This window comes from Hemitrygon akajei, chromosome 1, assembly GCF_048418815.1.
Source record: "Hemitrygon akajei chromosome 1, sHemAka1.3, whole genome shotgun sequence".
In the NCBI taxonomy this organism is placed as follows: domain Eukaryota; kingdom Metazoa; phylum Chordata; class Chondrichthyes; order Myliobatiformes; family Dasyatidae; genus Hemitrygon; species Hemitrygon akajei.
Window position 1 is genome coordinate 109,055,754 of NC_133124.1, and position 19,200 is coordinate 109,074,953.

Below are 19,200 nucleotides of genomic sequence, written 5' to 3' on the forward strand. Positions count from 1 at the left end.
TATTTAATAAGACGGATCTAAGGGCTGCAATTACAAGGGGTTAGTCTAAAGTTGAAACTTCACGGGACAGCTGAAAAATAAAAATAGAATTTGCATAAATTCTGCAAAATTAGTTGTGGACCTTACCATCTCTGTCTTGTGCTGAAGTGAGTAATTTGATGGTTGAGCTCGCCTCGTGTGTCACCAGGCAAGCGATCTTTTGCGTCTCCCATTCCACTCTGGAGACTTGCAGACGGCTAATCAGCGAGTAGTTACCATGCTCCTCCTTCACCGGCTCTGTCAGAATGTTTTTATCTCTTTTTTGGTCATTGATTTCCCACTCAACTTTGATCACTTCGGGGAAGAAGTTGGTCATCAGGCAAGCCACAAAGAATTTATCATTCTTCTCCTCTTCACGATCGGGCGGGAGAAGATGAATTGTCGGAGTCTGGACTTTTCGATCTATTTGTAAAAATATGATGTTTTACAGTGATTATAAATTCCAACATCGACACCTACACGAGCGGCTGCGGACAGGATGAAACAATTTGAAATCTAACAGTGATAAAAAAAAACATCTGAGGAGATTCACTTTGGAATGAAATATGTAGAAAATAAACATAGTGAGACAATTATGGAAGTTTTGGTACTTACTAAAGCAAGTGTTTACCGTTCTAGGAGAGCCTGGGAAGAGCAGCCGAGATAGGGTGAATGCACTCAGTCTTTGCCCCAGCGAAGGGACAAAGACAAATACAGGTAATAGGTTAGTGAAGGCAGAGATATCTAACAGGATCTTGGGGGTCAACTCTTCTACATGGCGGGCAGTCCATAAATGGAACGAGTTGCTGAAGAGGTTGAAGCAGGTACAATAACAATACTTAAAAGACAGCCGAACATGGAAACGACAGTTTTAGAAAGATATCAAGGATACGTGATATGGACGGGCATCTTGGGATGCATGGGTGGGATACTTAATAATACTAGGGGCCCTACTTACGCAGCGCTCCTGATAAATGGTCCTAGGTGAAGTCGTCATTTGAAATACATGGTAGTCATGCATTCACCATGAAGTACAGCGATATCTGCCTGTGGAAATCATTCTCCTTTACCAAACCTAACACCTCTATTTCAATGATACTATTAATAACAAAGCGATTGAAAATGTAAAGAAGACCACCATGGTTCTGTTATTAGCAGTAAAATGGCTGCTGACTGAACAGACAAATGTTCTTATAGATTGAAATGGCTTCCTAATGAACACACATTAAATGGGATTTGTTTCTGTGTTGTATGACTCTATGAAGTAAATTCAAGGCCCTGTGGGGTGAATTAGGCAAAACAGGCTTTTGGGACAGCACGGGTCGGACAGGCCGAATATCTTCGTCCTCAGTGTGATACAGTAGCTCTTCAGCCCACTGCTTCCTTGCCGGCCATCAGGTACCAATCGAAACTTATCCCATCTTTGTAGTGCCCCCTCTTTATAGACAGCATTTTTCTTTCCTATAGAGTATGTAGCAACCATTCCCATGCATGTCAGTCAGACCCCTATCAGCCTTCATCATTCCGAGGAAAACAAGGTCATTCTGTCCATTCTTTCTTCACGACAGAAAGCTTTCATCCCAGATAACCTGTGGTGAATCACCCAGGTGCTCTCTCCATTGCAGTTATACCCATCCTGTAGTTTGGTGACTAGAACTGCACATAATATTCCAGTTGTGGGCCAGTGTTTTATAGAATTGTACCAGTTCCATGCTCTTCTATTCATTCTAGGTCCAGATTAATGCAAATGCTCGGTATACCTTCTCAGCTGATTTATAACCATTTAACAATTACAGCATGGAATCAGGCCATCTTGGCCCTTCTAGTCCGTGCCGAACACTTATTTTCACCTAGTCCCACCGACCTGCACTCAGCCCATAACCCTCCATTCCTTTCCTGTCCATATACCTATCCAATTTTACTTTAAATTACAATAACGAACCTGCCTCTACCACTTCTACTGGAAGCTCGTTCCACACAGCTACCACTCTCTGAATAAAGAAACTCCCCTTCGTCTTACTCCTAAACTTTTGCCCCCTAATTCTCAACTCATGTCTCTTGTTTGAATCTCCCCTACTCTCAATGAAAAACAGCCTAGAGAAACATAGAAACATAGAAAATAGATGCAGGAGTAGGCTATTCGGCCCTTCGAGTCTGCACCGCCATTCAGTATGATCATCCAACTCAAAACCCTGTACCTGCTTTCTCTCCATACCCCCTGATCCCTTTAGCCACAAGGGCCATATCTAACTCCCTCTTAAATATAGCCAACGAACTGGCCTCAACTGTTTCCTGTGGCAGAGAATTCCACAGATTCACCACTCTCTGTGTGAAGAAGTTTTTCCTCATCTCGGTCCTAAAAGGCTTCCCCTTTATCCTTAAACTGTGACCCCTCGTTCTGGACTCCCCCAACATCGGAAACAATCTTCCTGCATCTAGCCTGTCCAATCCCTTTAGAGTTTTATATGTTTCAATAAGATACCCCCTCAATCTTCTAAATTCCAGCGAGTATAAGCCTAGTCGATCCAGTCTTTCTTCATATGAAAGTCCTGACATCCTAGGAATCAATCTGGTGAACCTTAGTCCTGCCATCCCAGGAATCAATCTGGTGAACCTATCCACGTCAATTCTATCTACCCCCCTCATAATTTTAAGTACCTCTATCAAATCCCCCCTCAACCTTCTACGCTCCAAAGAATAAAGACCTAACTTGTTCAACCTTTCTCTGTAACTTAGGTGCTGAAACCCAGGTAACATTCTAGTAAATCTTCTCTGTACTCTCTCTATTTTGTTGACATCTTTCCTATAATTCGGTGACCAGAACTGTACACAATACTCCAAATTTGGCCTTACCAATGCCTTGTACAATTTTAACATTACATCCCAACTCCTATACTCAATGCTCTGATTCATAAAGGCCAGCATACCAGAAGCTTTCTTCACCAGCCTATCCACATGAGATTCCACCTTCAGGGAATTATGCACCGTGCTTGGATCTTGGACATGTAAATTAAGGGTCTTCTATTCTTTAGTACTTTCAAGAACACTATCAATCACTGTGGATATTTCAGCCATGCGAACATGCACTGCATCAGCTCACATTCCTCAGTAGTCAAACCTATTAGCCATTTCCCGCGCATTTGATTCACTGTGCGGCAGAAGGCACTTCACCATCGCTAATTTCCATGTTATCTACAAACCTACCATCCCTACCTCCTACTTTCACATCCAGATCATTATGTGCACAACAAACAGCAGTAGTCCCATCTTTGGTCCCCGTGAAACACTACAGGTCACAAGATCACAATACAACATAGAACGGTAGGGCACAGTAAAGGCCTCTTTGGTCTACAATATTGTGCTAAACCAATTAAGCTAGTAACTAAATAACCAAATAACCATATAACAATTACAGCACGGAAACGGGCCATCTCGGCTCTTCTGGTCCGTGCCGAACACTTACTCTCACCTAGTCCCACCGACCTGCACTGAGCCCATAACCCTCCATTCCTTTCCTGTCCATATACCTATCCAATTTACTTTAAATGACAATATCGAACCTGCCTCTACCACTTCTACTGGAAGCTCGTTCCACGCAGCTACCACTCTCTGAGTAAAGAAGTTCCCCCTCGTGTTACCCCTAAACTTTTGCCCCCTATCTCTCAACTCATGTCCTCTTGTTTGAATCTCCCCTACTCTCAATGGAAAAAGCCTATCCACGTCAACTTGATCTAACCCCCTCATAATTTTCATAAATGCCTAACTAAACTAATCCCTTCTACCTACACAATAGCCATGCACACCCACACGCCTATCCTCTTAAATATTTTTATTTGCCTCCACTACCACCTCTGTCAGCACATTCGAAGCAACCACCGCTCTCCGTGTAAAACAACATTGTCCTGCATATTATTGAACTTACCCCTTCTCGAATGAAATGCTTGCTCCTGGTATTAGACATTTCGTCCCTGGGAAATGTACCATCAGTGTATACAGTAAATGCCTCTCATAATATTACAAACTGCGATCGGGTCTCCCTTCAGCCTGCATCGCTCCAGAAAAAAAACCCCCAAGATTGTTCCAGCGGTCCTTAGTTTCTAATCCAAGCCGCATCCTGGTAAACCTCTTCAACATCCCGTCCAAAGCCTGCACTTCCTTCCGATAACGGGCGATGACAATTTAATACAATACTCCAGATGATACAGTTTTATTAAGTTGTGATATTATTTCCCGACTTTTGATGTCAATGCCTCGTAAAGGCGTTGCGCCTTATTTACCGCCTTATCAACTTGTGCAGCCACTTTCAGGGAAGTATGTACCTGGACTCCATGATCCACCTGTTGACAGGTTTACCATAAACACTATCCCTTTACATTCAATCTATCAAAGAGCAAATCCTCGGATTTGGCCAGATTAATCTCCATCTGCTATTTCTCCACCCAGGTCTGCAACTGGTGTGTATCCTGCTCTGTACTATCCACAGCACCAATCTTTCTCATGACTCCTTGAACCGTCATGTACAATGGCTCACGGGAACCGAGGGGAGATGTCTAGAGTACTTTGTTTTACATTTTCATCAAGGTCATTGAAACAAGTAGACAAAGAAGCAAATAACTAAATAAATTGACTGAGAGGGAAACAATAAATACATAAATAAATAATAGACATATAAATAATAAGAAAATGAATGAATGGACAGAGAAATAAATAATTAACAAATTAAACGAATGAACTAATCAATAACGTGAACAACAGAGGTCCAAATACAAATCCCTACGAAATACGGACGAGTCACGGACCTCTAAGTCCCATCGACTACTGCTGTCTGTCTTGACGGGTGTGCCAATTCTGAATGCAAACCCCCAAGTTACCTTGGATCCCTTGTATCTTAATCTACTGTATGAGCCTACTGTGAGGGGTATTAGCAAACACCTTACTGAAATCTAACCATTCACTATTCTACCTTCATCAATCACTTTTGCACCTCCTCAAAAACTCAGTCAAGTTAATCAGAAATGACCTACCAGGACAAAGTTATGCTGACAGTTCCTAACTCGGTCACGGTTTGTCAAATATTCATAACCCCCCCCCCCTTTAAAATCTTACCCTTAACAATCTTCTCCAAATTGCAAACATAACCAACGATCACCAAGCAAATGTTGGATGCAAAATGCTAAATACCCCTCGATCCTATGCACTGTGCCCGTGCGTTTCGCTGAATGGAATAGCGGTCAGTTTCTCTGTAATGTTACCCGCCAGGCGTTTTCAAGTTAGAACCAATGTCCTGCCAATTTGCAGTTAGCTTTTCTCTATTGAGTGAAGGAGTTAATATCTTGGACTGAGGCGGCTCACTGCTTTAATTGAAGCAATTAACCTATGTCTGAACATAGAGAACTGCTCAGATGAAACCCACGATTCAACGTCTGCTTTCAGCACGCGCCTGGAACCCCTCTCTCCTGAGGGCCATCTCTTTGGGTTTTCACAAACCGAGATCCTAAACTAGAACCTTGGCAATGTTATTAACCATTTGAGACCTTGCATGCACTCTGCTGCGAAATAAAAAGGGCATTTCCCACGATAACATGGGCTCACAATAGGTTTTTGGCGCCGGGAAGTTACAAATTGCTCATTGTCTCAGAGCCCAGAAAGTATCCCCGAAACTAAGTCAACTAAACTTTCAGCTACTTTTGATAAACTGAAATAACGAATACTGACGAGAGCTGTGTTCGAAAACTGCTGTTAATTGTGTGTGATGTGATTTCTTCAACGTTTATTGGATTGGAAGACTTGCGGAAGACCACCGCCGATTAAAACTGATACTTTACGGAGACTTTAGCAAGAAAAAGTCAGGCTCCCTTGCAAGGAAACAAAGCCGTATCCAAAAGCCCAAACGAAAGCAGAGACGATCTATCTATTCTGCACCCATTCAACCAGCTTTGGGGGTTTTTGGCCAATTAACTGCAGATTTCCCAGAAAATCTGCAACATGTCACTAGTTGATGTTGACGAGCTGATTTCAGAGAGTGTGCAAAGTGCTTTGGAGACATACAAATGTAAAGCGCTGGGAAAAAGAAACAATTAATTCTTTAGGTTGGAGGTGGGTCTTCATCAGTAACATTAAGTGTTTCTTTCTTCACAGATGCTATCTGACCTGCTGAGTGTTTCAGCGTTTTCATTTCTATTTCAGATTTCCAGAATTTACTTTTCTAACGCTTTAAATATTTGGGTTGGAGCAACGCGGTCTCTCTCTGCAAACTTGGCTTCCTACAAACTTTTCAATAATCTGTGGGTACAGACCGTCACTCTACATACCAGTGGCATTGAATGATTTGTTTAACGTTGCCGATCTCTCGGCTTACTTTAGAAGTGGGGCGTTTGTTATACAATGGCCATTAGCAACGCGAAAGTCGACCCAAATGGTCGAAATCAGAATCTCCCTGAGTTTCGCTGTGACACAATACATTATAATCATCTTATTCCATCGCTTTCGCGCTACCAAATTTAGTAACATTGGCGGGATTAAAACAAATGGAGGTTAAGTCGTTGGTGTAGGTTTGTCTAGTGCAAACCGCGAAGATATTTTCCCCCAAACCCATTGCATCCAAACAGCTCCGAGCGATCGCATCACAAGCCTGATTCTCAGCGGGTGGACTCGCACCCAGACTTCATCCCTACACCCTTCGAATTCCCATCCATTTCCCACTCTCTGAACTCCGCACCCTCTCTCCCTCATTACCCACCCTTAAGGAGCTGGAACCTTCAACAGTTCACCCCCGCTCGCTGGGTCACTCCAGACTTACCTGTGACGAAGAGCCGAGTCCCGCCACCGAATATTTTTCTCCAAGTACCAGAGGTGGCACAATGTTCAACTCTTGTACAATAACCAACCCGGCCCCAAATAAACTCTAAGCAAAACCATTTACTCTCTCGTAAACCTAGCTCTCAACTATCCTCGCTAGTAACCAAGCTACTCGAGAGTTTGAGTATGTTTCGGAAAGTTTCAGAGGCTTACCTGTGACGATGAGTTTGGTTCCAGTACCAAAGTGTAGTATACCAGAGTTATCACGGTGTTACACCCCTTGACAAGAACGTCCCTTCCTATCAGAGTACTTGCACCTGCCGGTTACAGACTGAAACAGCTCTTCCCGGTAATCCGGACTCACCCGACACGAATCTTAACCGGATACAAGGAGCAACTTCTAAAATAACCATCGTTTGAGTAATAACCAGGAAGATCTCCGATGGCTTCGTTATTGGATGGACGATTCCATGCACCAATCTACAGTCTCGTTGCAGAATTAAGCTATTCGGCCCATCGAGTCTGCTGCACATACGATCATGGCCAATTTATGATCCCCTCAACCCCATTCTCCTCTTATCCGTAACCGTTAACATTCTCATCATTCAAGAACCCATCAACCTCCGCTTTAAATATACCCTGTGACTTGGCCTCCACAGCCGTCCAAGGCAATAAATTCCACAGGAGCTTCACCCTCTGGCTAAAGAGATTTTTCCTGAACTCTGTAGTAAAGGGACGTCCTTGTATTCTGAGGCTGTGCCCTCTGGTCCTAGACTCTCCCTCTAAAGGAAACATCCTCTCCACATCCACTCTGTCCAGACCTTTCAATATTCCATACGTTTCAATTAGATCTTCTCTCATTCTTCTAAAGTCTAGTGAGTACAGACCCGGAGCCATCAGATGTTCCTCACCCGTTAACCTTTTCATTTGCCTTTATTACCACATACTCAAACAATTTAGTGATTCTTGAAAGATCATTACTAATGTCTGCACAATCGATTCAGATGCCTCTTTCAAAATTCTGGGATGTAGTCCAACTGGTCTACGAGATTTATCTACCTTCAAACCTTTCAGCTTCCAAAGCACCATCTCCTTAATAATAGCAACTGCACTCACTTCCCCCTAAGACTCTCGCATTTCTGGCATTCTGCTAGTGTCTTCCACAGTGAAGACTGATCCAAAATACTTATTAAGTTCATCTGTCATTCCTTTGTCGCAGATTACTGCCTCTCTAGCGTCATTTTCCAGTGGTCTGATAACTTCTCTCGTCTCTCTTATACTCCTTATATATCTGAAAAAAAGTTTTATATCTTCTTTTATGTCATTGGCTAACTTATCTTCATATTTAATCTTTCCCCTCCTTATGTTTTTTTTAGTTACCTTCCGGTGTGTTTTTTTTAGAAGGGGCCACGGTAGCGTTGTGGTTAGTGCGAAGCCATGACAGTTCGGGGCATTCCGCAGTTCGGAGTTCAACTCCAGCACCGTTCGGAAAGGAGTCTCCGTGTGTCCTCCACATGGAATATATGGGTTTTCTCCAGATCCTCCAGTTTTCTCCAACAGTCCAAAGACCTACCAGGTAGATTAATTGGCCATTGTAAATTTCCCGTGATTAGGTTATAGTTAATTGGGTTTGTCGGGTGTATGCTGGGACTGTGTAGCCCGAAGAACCGGAAGGGTCCATGCCGCGCTGTAACGCTAAATAAATAGATAAAGCATGCCAATCTTCTATCTTCCTACTAATTTTTGCTACATGTATTAATTATATACCATTTCCTTTCCTTTTAAGCTTCTTTAAATTCCTTTGTCAACCATAGTTCTCCCTTTAGAATATTTCCTCTTTGGGATGCATCTATCCTGCATCTTCCGAATTGCCCAGACATTGCATTTCTGCCATCATCCCCGTTAGTGTCTTCTTCCAATCAACTTTTGCCAGCTTCTCTCTCACGCCTCTGCAATTGCCTTCACTCTACTGTAACACTGATACATCGGACTTTATATTTTCCCTCTCAAACTGCGGGATGGATTCTATCATATTATGATCACTGCCTCTAAAGGACTCCCTTCCTTTAAGCTCCCTAATCAAATCAAGTTCATTATACAACACCCAGTCTAGAATTGCCTTTCCTCCTTGTAGACTCAACCACAAGCTGCTCTAAAAATCTATCTTGTAGGCATCTAAAAAATCAATCTCTTGGGATTCAGCTGCAACCGGATTTTACAGCCTACCCATGTATTGGAACCCCCTCACGACTATCAAAACATTGTCCTTTCCCCCTGCCTTTTCTATCTCCCGTAGTAATTTGTATACCACATCCTGGCTACCGTTCGGAGGCCTGTATATCACTCCTATCAGGGTCTTTTTACCCTTGCAGTTTCTTAACTCTGCCCAGAAGGAATCTGCATCTTCCAATCCTATGTCATCTCTTTCTTTCAAACAATTCTATCATTTTTATCAACAGAGCCACCCCAACCTCTCTGCCTACCTGTCTCTCCTTTTGATACAATATGCATTCTTGGATGCTAAGCTCCCAACTATGATCTTTCAGCCACGATACAGTGATGCCCACAACATTACACTGCCAATCTCTAAAACTGTGCTGCAAGACCATCTACCTTATTCCGTATACGACGTGCATTCTAATATAACATTTTCAGCCCTGAATTTATCACCCATTTTGATTTTACCCCATGTTGTACTTCAACTCATCCCACCGGCTGCAATCTTGGCTATCATCTGACTGTCCTTCCTCACAGCCTCACTACACACTGCATCTACTGCCCCATCCTTAGCCCTATCACTCCTGATCCCAAACCCTTGCCAACTTGCTTTAGACTTTCTCTAATAGCTCTAGCAAACCTGATCACAAAGATATTGATCCCCCTCGGGTTCAGGTGTAACCCATTCTTTTTGTACAAGTCATAGCTTCCCTAGATGAGATCCTAATGATCCAACAATCTGAAACCCTGCCCCCCTACACCAGATCCTCCGCCACTCATTTATCTTATTTCTGCCTTGACTAGCATGCGGAACTGGGAGTAATCCAGAGATTACTCGTGCTCTGCAGCCTCTTCCCTCACTCCCTATAATCACAGTGAAAAATCTCTTCCCCGTTTCTATCTTTGTCATTGGTGTCAATGTGCATCTCGGCCTTTATCCGCTCACTCTTCCTCTTCTGCAGCTGCTCTGAGCCATCCTTAATCCTAGCACCTGGAGGACTGCACGCCATTCTGAGCCTTTGTCACGGCCACCAAATCTCCTGTCCGACCCCTAATTATTGACTCTCCTAACACTGTCGCCCTACTTGATTTTACCCTTCCCTACTGAGCCTCAGAGCCGCCATACTGCCATTGGCCTGGCTGCTGCTGCTGTGCACTGATAGGTCATTCTATCCCCACCCCCCCACTGTAGTATCCAATGGAATACTTGTTGCTGAATGGAATGAACTGAAGAAAATATGATGTCATCCTGCCCAGTTTAATAGTATCTTTCTTTCAAATGATGGGAGTTTGCAAGGTGTGTATGTTCAGAGGGCCCGGGGTACTTTTGCACATTATTCACAGAAAGCCAAAATCAGGCATAACAAGCTATGAAGGAGACAAATCAAGCAGTTGGATACAATCTCCAGAGATTACTCGTGCTCTCCAGCCTCTTTCCTCGCTCCCTATACTCACAGTGAAAAATCTCTTCCCCGTTTCTACCTATGTCATTGGTGTCAATGTGCATCTCGGCCTTTATCTGCTCACCCTCCCTCTTCTGCAGCTGCTCTGAGACATCAACAAAGAGGTGGTCGAGGGAGACAGATGAGCGACTATTGCTATAAGGGAATGCTTCGAGTGGACGGGGCCATTTTCAAGGACTCATCTATGGATCTGAATAAATACACCTACATCATGTAGGTTCAATGTGCACCTACATCATGGACTTTAGAAAAACAGTTGTAGAGGAGTGTGTCACCACAAAATCATTCAGAGTCTTCTCCCGCCAGAGACCTTGTATGAACCATGAAATCAGCAATTTGCTGAGGGTCAGATTAGAGGCTTTCAGGTCTGGTGACCAAGATCACCTCTTATAAAGTAAAATGAAGTGACATAGGTGACACCAGGGCTCACTTCCAGATGAACACAATGCCTTCTATGCTTGCTTTGACCATCAAAACATGGAGGGACCATCACAAACACCCACACTACCAGATGATCGAGTGAGTTTAATCTCTGAGGCTGATGTGCGAGCAGCCTTCAGGAGGAGGAATTCATGAAAATCATCGAACCCAGACATGATACCCGGCCAAGAACTAAAGACCAGTGCTAATCAACTGGCTGGACTGTTCACTGATGTTTAACCTCTCACTTTGGCTGAATGTACCCATCTGCTTCAATCAGACTTCACTTATTCTGGTGCCTAAGAAGAACACGGTAACCTGCCTCAATAATTAAAGTCCAGTAGCACTTAAATCCACAGTGACGAAATGTCTTAAGAAGTGAGTTTTTAACATATGTAAATATTTACATGATATTTTAACATATCAGCTCTTCCTAAGAAGCGAATTGGATCTACTCTAATTGTCCCAGCGGCGCAACAGGGCCACAGCAGATGTCATCTCATTGGTTCTTTACTGAACTCTGGACCATCTGCACAGCAAGGATGCATATATCAGCCTGCTCTTTGCTGTGAGTGCCAATCTACAACTTGGCATTCAATGCCGTCATCCCCCCAGACCTCTTAAATAAGTTTGAAGACCCTGGCTTCAATACATCCTTGTGCAACTAGATCCTCGATTTCTTCACTTGCAGACCCCATCAGTTCAGATTGACAACAACATATTCCCCACAATCTCCATCAGCACAGATGCACCACAAGGCTGTGTGCTCATTCCACTGCTCTACTCACTTTTACACATGACTGTGTGGCTAAGCACATCTCCAATGCCATATAAAAGATTGCTGATGACACCACTGTCGTACGTCAAATCAAAGGTGATGATGAATCAGCTTATAGGAGGGAGATTGAAAACCTGACTGAGTCTAACAATCTCTTACTCAATGACACCAAGACCAAGGAGCTGGCTATTGACTTCAGGAGGAGGAAATCTGGAGTTCATGAACGAATTCGTGTTGATGGATGGAGCTGGAGAGGGTCAGTATCCTCTAAATTTCTTGGTGTTATCATTTCAGAGGACCTGTCTTGGGCCCAGCACGTAAGGGCAATTACAAAGAAAGCATGCAGTGCTCCTAATCCTTTAGGAATTTGTGAAGATTTGGTATGATATCTAAAACTTTGACAAACTTTTCTAGATATGTGTTGAAGAATGTATTGACTGGCTGCACCACAGCTTAGTATGGAAGCACCAATGCCCTTGAATGGAAAACCTTCAAAAGCTACTGGATATGGGTCAGTCCATCACGCGTAAAGCCTTCCCCAGCATTGAGAGCATCATCACGAAGCGTTATCATAGGAAAGCAACATCCGTCATCAGAGACACCCTCCCCCCACTCCACATTGCAGGTCGTGCTCTCTTCTCTCTGCTCCCGTCAGGAAGGACGTACAGGAGCCTCAGAACTACACCACCGAGTTCAGGAACAGCAGATTCCAGTAGACCGTGCAGAGATTTGTAACAATTATAAGAGTCATTGAGCTCTACAGCTCAGAATCAAGCCCTTGAGCCTAACTTGTCCTTACCAAGCAAGTTACCCACGTAAACCAGTCCTGTTTACATACACCTAATCCCGTATTTCTCGGAACCTTTCTTCTCCATGTAGATGCCCAATTGACTTTTAAATCTCGGGATGGTTCCTGCCTCTAACTCTTCTTCTGGCAATTTGTTGCCTGTACCCTCCGCCCTTTCTCTGAAAAACATACCACACAGGTCTCTTATAGATCTTTCCCCTCTCACTTTAAAACTATCCCCTCTAGTCTGGGCTCACGTACCCTGGGGAAATATTCTCCCAACTCCCTGTTCTCGAGCGACAGGTGTAAATGTATAAACTGTCGATGAGGCTGATCGGGTAACTTCTGTAGAATTGGATAGAGTTCTTTATCCGAAGAAAGGTGATGGAATTTATGGCATAAACTGCGAATTCGCAGAGTCGGAATTGATTCGTGCGACCTCTACGCTGAGGATGAGTTTTTGTCAGCGGCACCGGTTGCAGTTTAACTGTGTGGGTCTATATAGGCACAGTAATAGGTGCCGGAATCCTCTTTCTGGAGACGCTTCACAATTAGAAAACACTGCTTTAGTTGATCAGCTTGACCAACACCGCTCGCTGTAAATCTGTTATCAAATCCATCGTCGCGCATGTTGCCCCCGTTATTATAATAAAGGATCCTGACCGGGCGTTGCCCATCTTGCTGCCGATACCAGTGGATGATGTTCGTTTTCGCTGTGCCCAGATCACAGGTCATTCTAGCCGTTTCGCCCTCATTTCGGGTGATGGACATCGGAGACTGTGTCAATTCAGCACCGAGACATCTGCCTGTGGAAAAAGAAATCAAAGTCATAACATGTTTGAAAGACTGAAACAAACAGAGTGTAAGTGGATGAAAATCAATCAACTAACGGAGAAGAAGTATCACAAAAGCCACGCAACCCAGCCGCATGTTGTTTGTCGAGTAGTGACTGAATGTGACACAGATTTAGACGTGGCCTGGCTAGTTATAAATAACACCACGCTTCACGTCCCACTTTCTGTCAACGTGTCACAGACCACGCCTTCCAAACCCCATTTGAAAACGATGCACTATTACTTCCTCTGCATAAAATGAGATGTTGGTAGAATTCCACAGCAGTTCATTAGACGAATTTATTTGGGGAGTTCGAACTTGCTCTCGCTTAACATGAAAAAATACATTACAGTAACAGGCCTTTCGGACCAAGAATCCCGGGCCATCCAATTACATCAATGTGATCAATTAACCTACTAATTTTCCAGTCGTGAAAAAGGGTTTCGGCCCGAAACGTCGACTATTTACTCTTTTACTCTATTTACTCTTTTCCATAAACACTGCTTGGCCTGCTGAGTTCCTCCAGCATATTGTGTGTGTTGTTTTGGGCGCCTGCTAACCCGAACGTGTTTTGAACGTGAGAGGAAACCGGAGCAGCCGGAGGAAACCCACGCGGTCACAGGAACAACGTACAAATTCCCGCCTAACACCACAGTTGGAGCAAGTGTCTTCAGTGAAGGGAGGGGTGTTACTCGGCGCCTTCAGGCGGCAGGAGTACATGTTAATAATTTACCCAGACACCCCTGGTTTCATCATTTTGGACTTCATTTTGTCTAATCTTTTGTCTCTGGATTCTGTGACAGAGCAAGAGAGCGATATTCTCCCCACACACACTCTTAAAGTGCTGACCCTCGAACTGTCTCGCTTCCGCCCCCGTCGCTGCGACCGTATTCCCTGTACGGTCCGTTAGGTGGGATGTTTGATGAACCGAATGCCATCTGCAGCATGTCTGTGAATTCTTCATCTTTCCCTATTAACGTGGTTTTAATGATTCCAACTGGGCAGAACCTGACGTTAAATTATTCGATTACATTAGCTTCCGTTGGAAAATTGGAAAGCACAATATCTGTTTGTTTATTTAGCGATATACCGCGAGGTAAGCCCAGCCACTCCCGACAAATCCAATGAACCCTAACCTAATCACGGAACAATTTACAACTGGGAGTTGTAATAGAGTCGCGCTAATCGCTGGGCTACCGTGATGTCCAGGCAGTGCACGTCCTTTATTGAATGTCCAGGACCCTCTTTCTGTAAACATCCAAGTTCCATTAGTAACCCAAAACTAGTTGCAAACCTCTCCCGCAAACGTTACCGTTAAAATCAACTCATTCGTTAATAATTTTTCTTCTGATAACTCCTTTAGGGCAGTTTAGGTTAATCGATTAAGAAGCTTCCTCTGTACATGCTCCGACTGCAATCGCTCTCCCACCCGTAAGACGGTAAGACATAGGAGCAGGATTAGGCCATTGAATCGCATCTGTTACGTTTTCCCTCTCAGTCCCATTTTTTTTGTCTTTTCCTGGTAACCTATCAGCCTCGGCTTTTTAATAAATTCAGTAACTTGGATTTCAATAATTCATAGCCGTTTATGGCAATGGATTTCACAGGTCACTGAAATTCATCCTGGTCTCTGTTCTGAAGAAATGTCCTATTATGAATCTATGTCCTTTAGTCCTGGAGATTTCAGATGATTAGATTTCTGAATGGACAATGAAGTCACATGTACTACTTCAGTATTTTTCTTTCTTTGCTCTTTTTCTCTACTTATTTAATTTAATATATTTCTTATTGTAATTTATAGTTTTTATTATAAAATGCACAGTAATGCAGCTGCAAAATAACAAGTTTCACGACCTATGCCAGTGATACTAAACCTGATTCTCATTCTATTCTGATTATAGTCTGGACCCCTCGAAAAGATTGCCATCATTGCATTTGCCTTCTTCAGTACCAACTCAAACAGCCAGTAAGCCTTTCGGGAATCCTGGACCAGAACTCTCAGGTCTTCTTGCACGTTCGGTTTCAGCACTCAATCTCTCTCTGTTTAGAGACAGTCTGTACCGTTATTCCTTCTACCAAAGTGCATCACCATACACTTCCCTACACTCTGTCCCATCTGCCACTTTTTTGTCCATTCTCCTAATCTGTCCCCGTCCTTCTGCAGACTTCCTGCCCTCTCTTTTTCTTTTATGCTATCTTTGACTTCCCTTAAGTCTGTTTCTCTTTGCACAGATGCCATTTGTCTATTTGAGTATTTTCAGCATTTTATGTTTTTATTTCATAGAATCATAGAAACATAGAAAATGTGCAGCACAATACAGTCCCTTCAGCCCACAAAGTTGTGCCGAACATGAACCTACCTTAGAAATTACTAGGCTTACCTATAGCCCTCTATTTCACTAAGCTCCATGTACCTATCTAAAAGTCTCTTAAAAGCCCCTATTGTATCTGCCTCCACCACTGTTGCCAGCAGCCCATTCCACATACTCACCACTCTCTGAGTAAAAAACTTACCCCTGACATCTTCTCTTTACCTACTCCCCAGCTCCTTAAACCTGTGTCTTCTTGTGGCAACCATTTCAGCCCTGGGAAAAAGCCTTTTACTATCCACATGATCAATGCCTCGCATCGTCTTGTACACTTCTATCAAGTCACCTCTTATCCTCCTTCACTCCAAGGAGAAAAGGCTGAATTCACTCAACCTGTTCTTATAAGGCATGCTCCCCAATCCAGGCAACATCCTTGTAAATCTCCTCTGCACCCTTTCTATGGCTTCCACATCCTTCCTGTAGTGAGGCGACCAGAACTGAGCACAATACTCCAGCTGGGGTCTGATCAGGGTCCTATATAGCTGCAACATTACCTCTCGGCACCTAAATACAATTTAACGATTGATGAAGGCCAATAACCATACATCTTCTTAATCACAGAGTTAACCAGCGCAGCTGCTTTGAGCATCCTATGGACTTGGACCCCAAGATTCCTCTGATCCTCCACACTGCCAAGAGTCTTACCATTAATACTATATTCTGCCATCATATTTGACCTACCAAAATGAACCACTTCACACTTACCTGGGTTGAACTCCATCTGCTACTTCCCTGTCATGCTGTAACCTCTGACAGCCCTCCACACTATCCACAACACCCCCACCCCAACCTTTGTGTCAACAACAAACTCAGTAACCCATCCCCCCACTTTGTCCAAGTCATTTATAATAATCACAAAGAGTATAGGTCCCAGAACAGATCCTGAGACACCCCACTGGTGACCGACCTCCATGCAGAATATGACCCGTCTACAACCACTCTTTGCCTTCTGCGGGCAAGCCAGTTCCCGATCCACAAAGCAATGTCCCCTTGGATCCCATGCCTCTTTACTTTCTCAATAAGCCTTGCATGGGGTACCTTGTCAAATGCCTTGCTGAAATCCATATACTGTACACTATATCTAGCTGCAGCTCGACACACCTGGTGCAGATATGGCCGTCCAGAAGGCTGGGAGACTCCAACACCCCCCACATCTGACACTGAGCACAGAAAACTGGCCTCACACACATATCACTTCCTTAGAGTGACATAGCCTGGATATAGGCCCTTCAGCCCAGATGGTCCATGCTAACCTGCTAGATCCAGTTGCTGCATTTGACTCGTGGCCCTTCAAGCCCTTTCCTTCCATGTGCCCATGCAAATACCTCTGAAATATTGCAGATGCACCCGTCTCAACCAATTCCTCAGTCAGCTCACTGTGCTGCATAAAGATATTATCTTTTAGGTCTCTTTTAAATCTCTTCCCTGTTACCTTGTTTCAGATTTGGATTCTCCAATCCTGGGGAAAAGGCTATGACCCCTTTATACCACTCACGATTCTATAAACTTCTCTGAATTTATGTTCATTTAACTTCTTTCTCTATTGTTCTATCGACAGACCAGTGGGTTTAGAACCTAGTGCAGTGGTGTGCTCCCATTGCATGAGGTGGGAAGTTAGGGGGATGTCTATACCTGTGATAAGTGCATCCAGTTGCAGCTCTTTACAAACTGTGTTAGGGAATTGGATCTATGCTAGATGACCTTCAGATCATTCAGAAAAATGAGGGGTTGATAGGAGTTACAGAGAGGCAGTTACCCCTATGTTGCTAGAAACAGGTAGCTGGGTGATCATCAAGAGTGGGAAAGGGAATTGGCAGTCAGTGCAGAATACCCCTGTGGCCATTACCCTCAACAAGGTTATCAGTTTAGATTGTTTTATGGAGATAACCTACCGCAGGAGGTATATTACATTCCAGGTGTAGAGGATCAGAGATATCTTGTATTGAGTCCATAGCTATCTTAAGGGGGAGGCTGAGAAGCCTTAAGTCATGGAACTCATTGGTACGAATGATATAAGCAGGAAAAGTGACGGGGACCTGCAAAATGTGTTCAGGGAGTAAGGTGCAAAGTTAGAAGACAGGACCTCCAAGATGGTGACCTCAGGATTGCTATCCATGCTAGTGAGGCAAAAAGCAAGGAAGGCAGTGCAGTTTAACACGTGGCTAAGCAGATCATCGATGGGAGAGGGCTTCAGATTTTTTGGATCTCTGAACTCTCTTCCAGGGTAGGTGGGATCCGTGCAAATAGGACAGTTTTCACCCAAACTGGAGAAGGACAAATATCAATTTAGGAAGGTTTGCTGATAATGCTTAGGGTGGGTGAGAGGTGTTGAAACTAGTGTTTCAGAGGGATAGTATCCAGAGTGGCAGGACAACAATAAAGTGGTTGAGTGAAAATAGATGTTAGGACTACAAGCAAAGATTTTCTGGGTGTTGCTTTGGAATTGCAGCATCTGCGGAATTTCTTGTTTTTAAGCAGAAATGGAAACTGCAAGATTGAGCAGGGTGGATAAATGTTCTGAGTTGCATCTATTGCAAAACAGGGACAGTTGTAGGTAAGGCTGATGTACATAGAGAATGGATCCATGTGTGTACTTATGATGTTGAAAGCATTATTGAGACATTGTTACCGGAGGGGCAGGACTGACAGCCCAATGTACTGGTAATCTGCTGACTTAGACATGACAGAGAAGGTGGTATTAAAGCAGGAGGGAGTACTCATACATTACTCATCAGGGATGATGTCAAAGCAATGCTCAGGTGACATATGTAAAGCTCATCTGCCAAGGCAATTTCTGTGAATCTGTGGATGGCCATGTTAGAACATAGAGCATAGAACATAGAATAGTAGAGCACATTACAGGCCCTTCAACCCATAATGTTGTGCCGACCCTCAAACCCTGCCTCCCATACAACCCCCCACCTTAAATTCCTCCATATACCTGTCTAGTAGTCTCTTAAACTTCACTAGTGTATCTGCCTCCACCACTGTCTCAGGCAGTGCATTTCATGCACCAACCACTCTCTGAGTAAAAAATCTTCCTCGAATACCCCCTGGAACTTCCCTCCCCTTACCTTAAAGCCATGTCCTCTTGTACTGAGCAGTGGTGCCCTGGGGAAGAGGTGCTGGATATCCACTCTATCTATTCCTCTTAATATCTTGTACACCTCTATCATGTCTCCTCTCATCCTCCTTCTCTCCAAACAGTAAAGTCCTAGCTCCCCTAATCTCTGATCATAATCCATACTCTCTAAACCAGGCAGCATCCTGGTAAATCTCCTCTGTACCCTTTCCAATGCTTCCACATCTTTCCTATAGTGCGGCGACCAGAACTGGACACAGTACTCCAAGTGTAGCCTAACCAGAGTTTTATAGAGCTGCATCATTACCCCACGACTCTTAAACTCTATCCCACGACTTATGAACGCTAACACCCCATAAGCTTTCTTAAATACCTGTGAGGCAACTTTCAGGGATCTGTGGACATATACCCCCAGATCCCTCTGCTCCTCCACA

The 19,200-nt window shown here is 43.8% G+C and overlaps 1 protein-coding gene across 1 annotated transcript in view; it reads right to left on the bottom strand.

The window, feature by feature from the left end:
- The window catches only part of LOC140729757 (immunoglobulin kappa light chain-like), a 317,296-nt gene that overhangs the window by 4,697 nt on the left and 293,399 nt on the right, over positions 1-19,200 (bottom strand). The window contains exon 3 of the mRNA XM_073049951.1: positions 127-441. Within this exon, the coding sequence (XP_072906052.1) occupies positions 127-441 (315 nt within the window). The remainder of the gene's footprint in view (positions 1-126; positions 442-19,200) is intronic.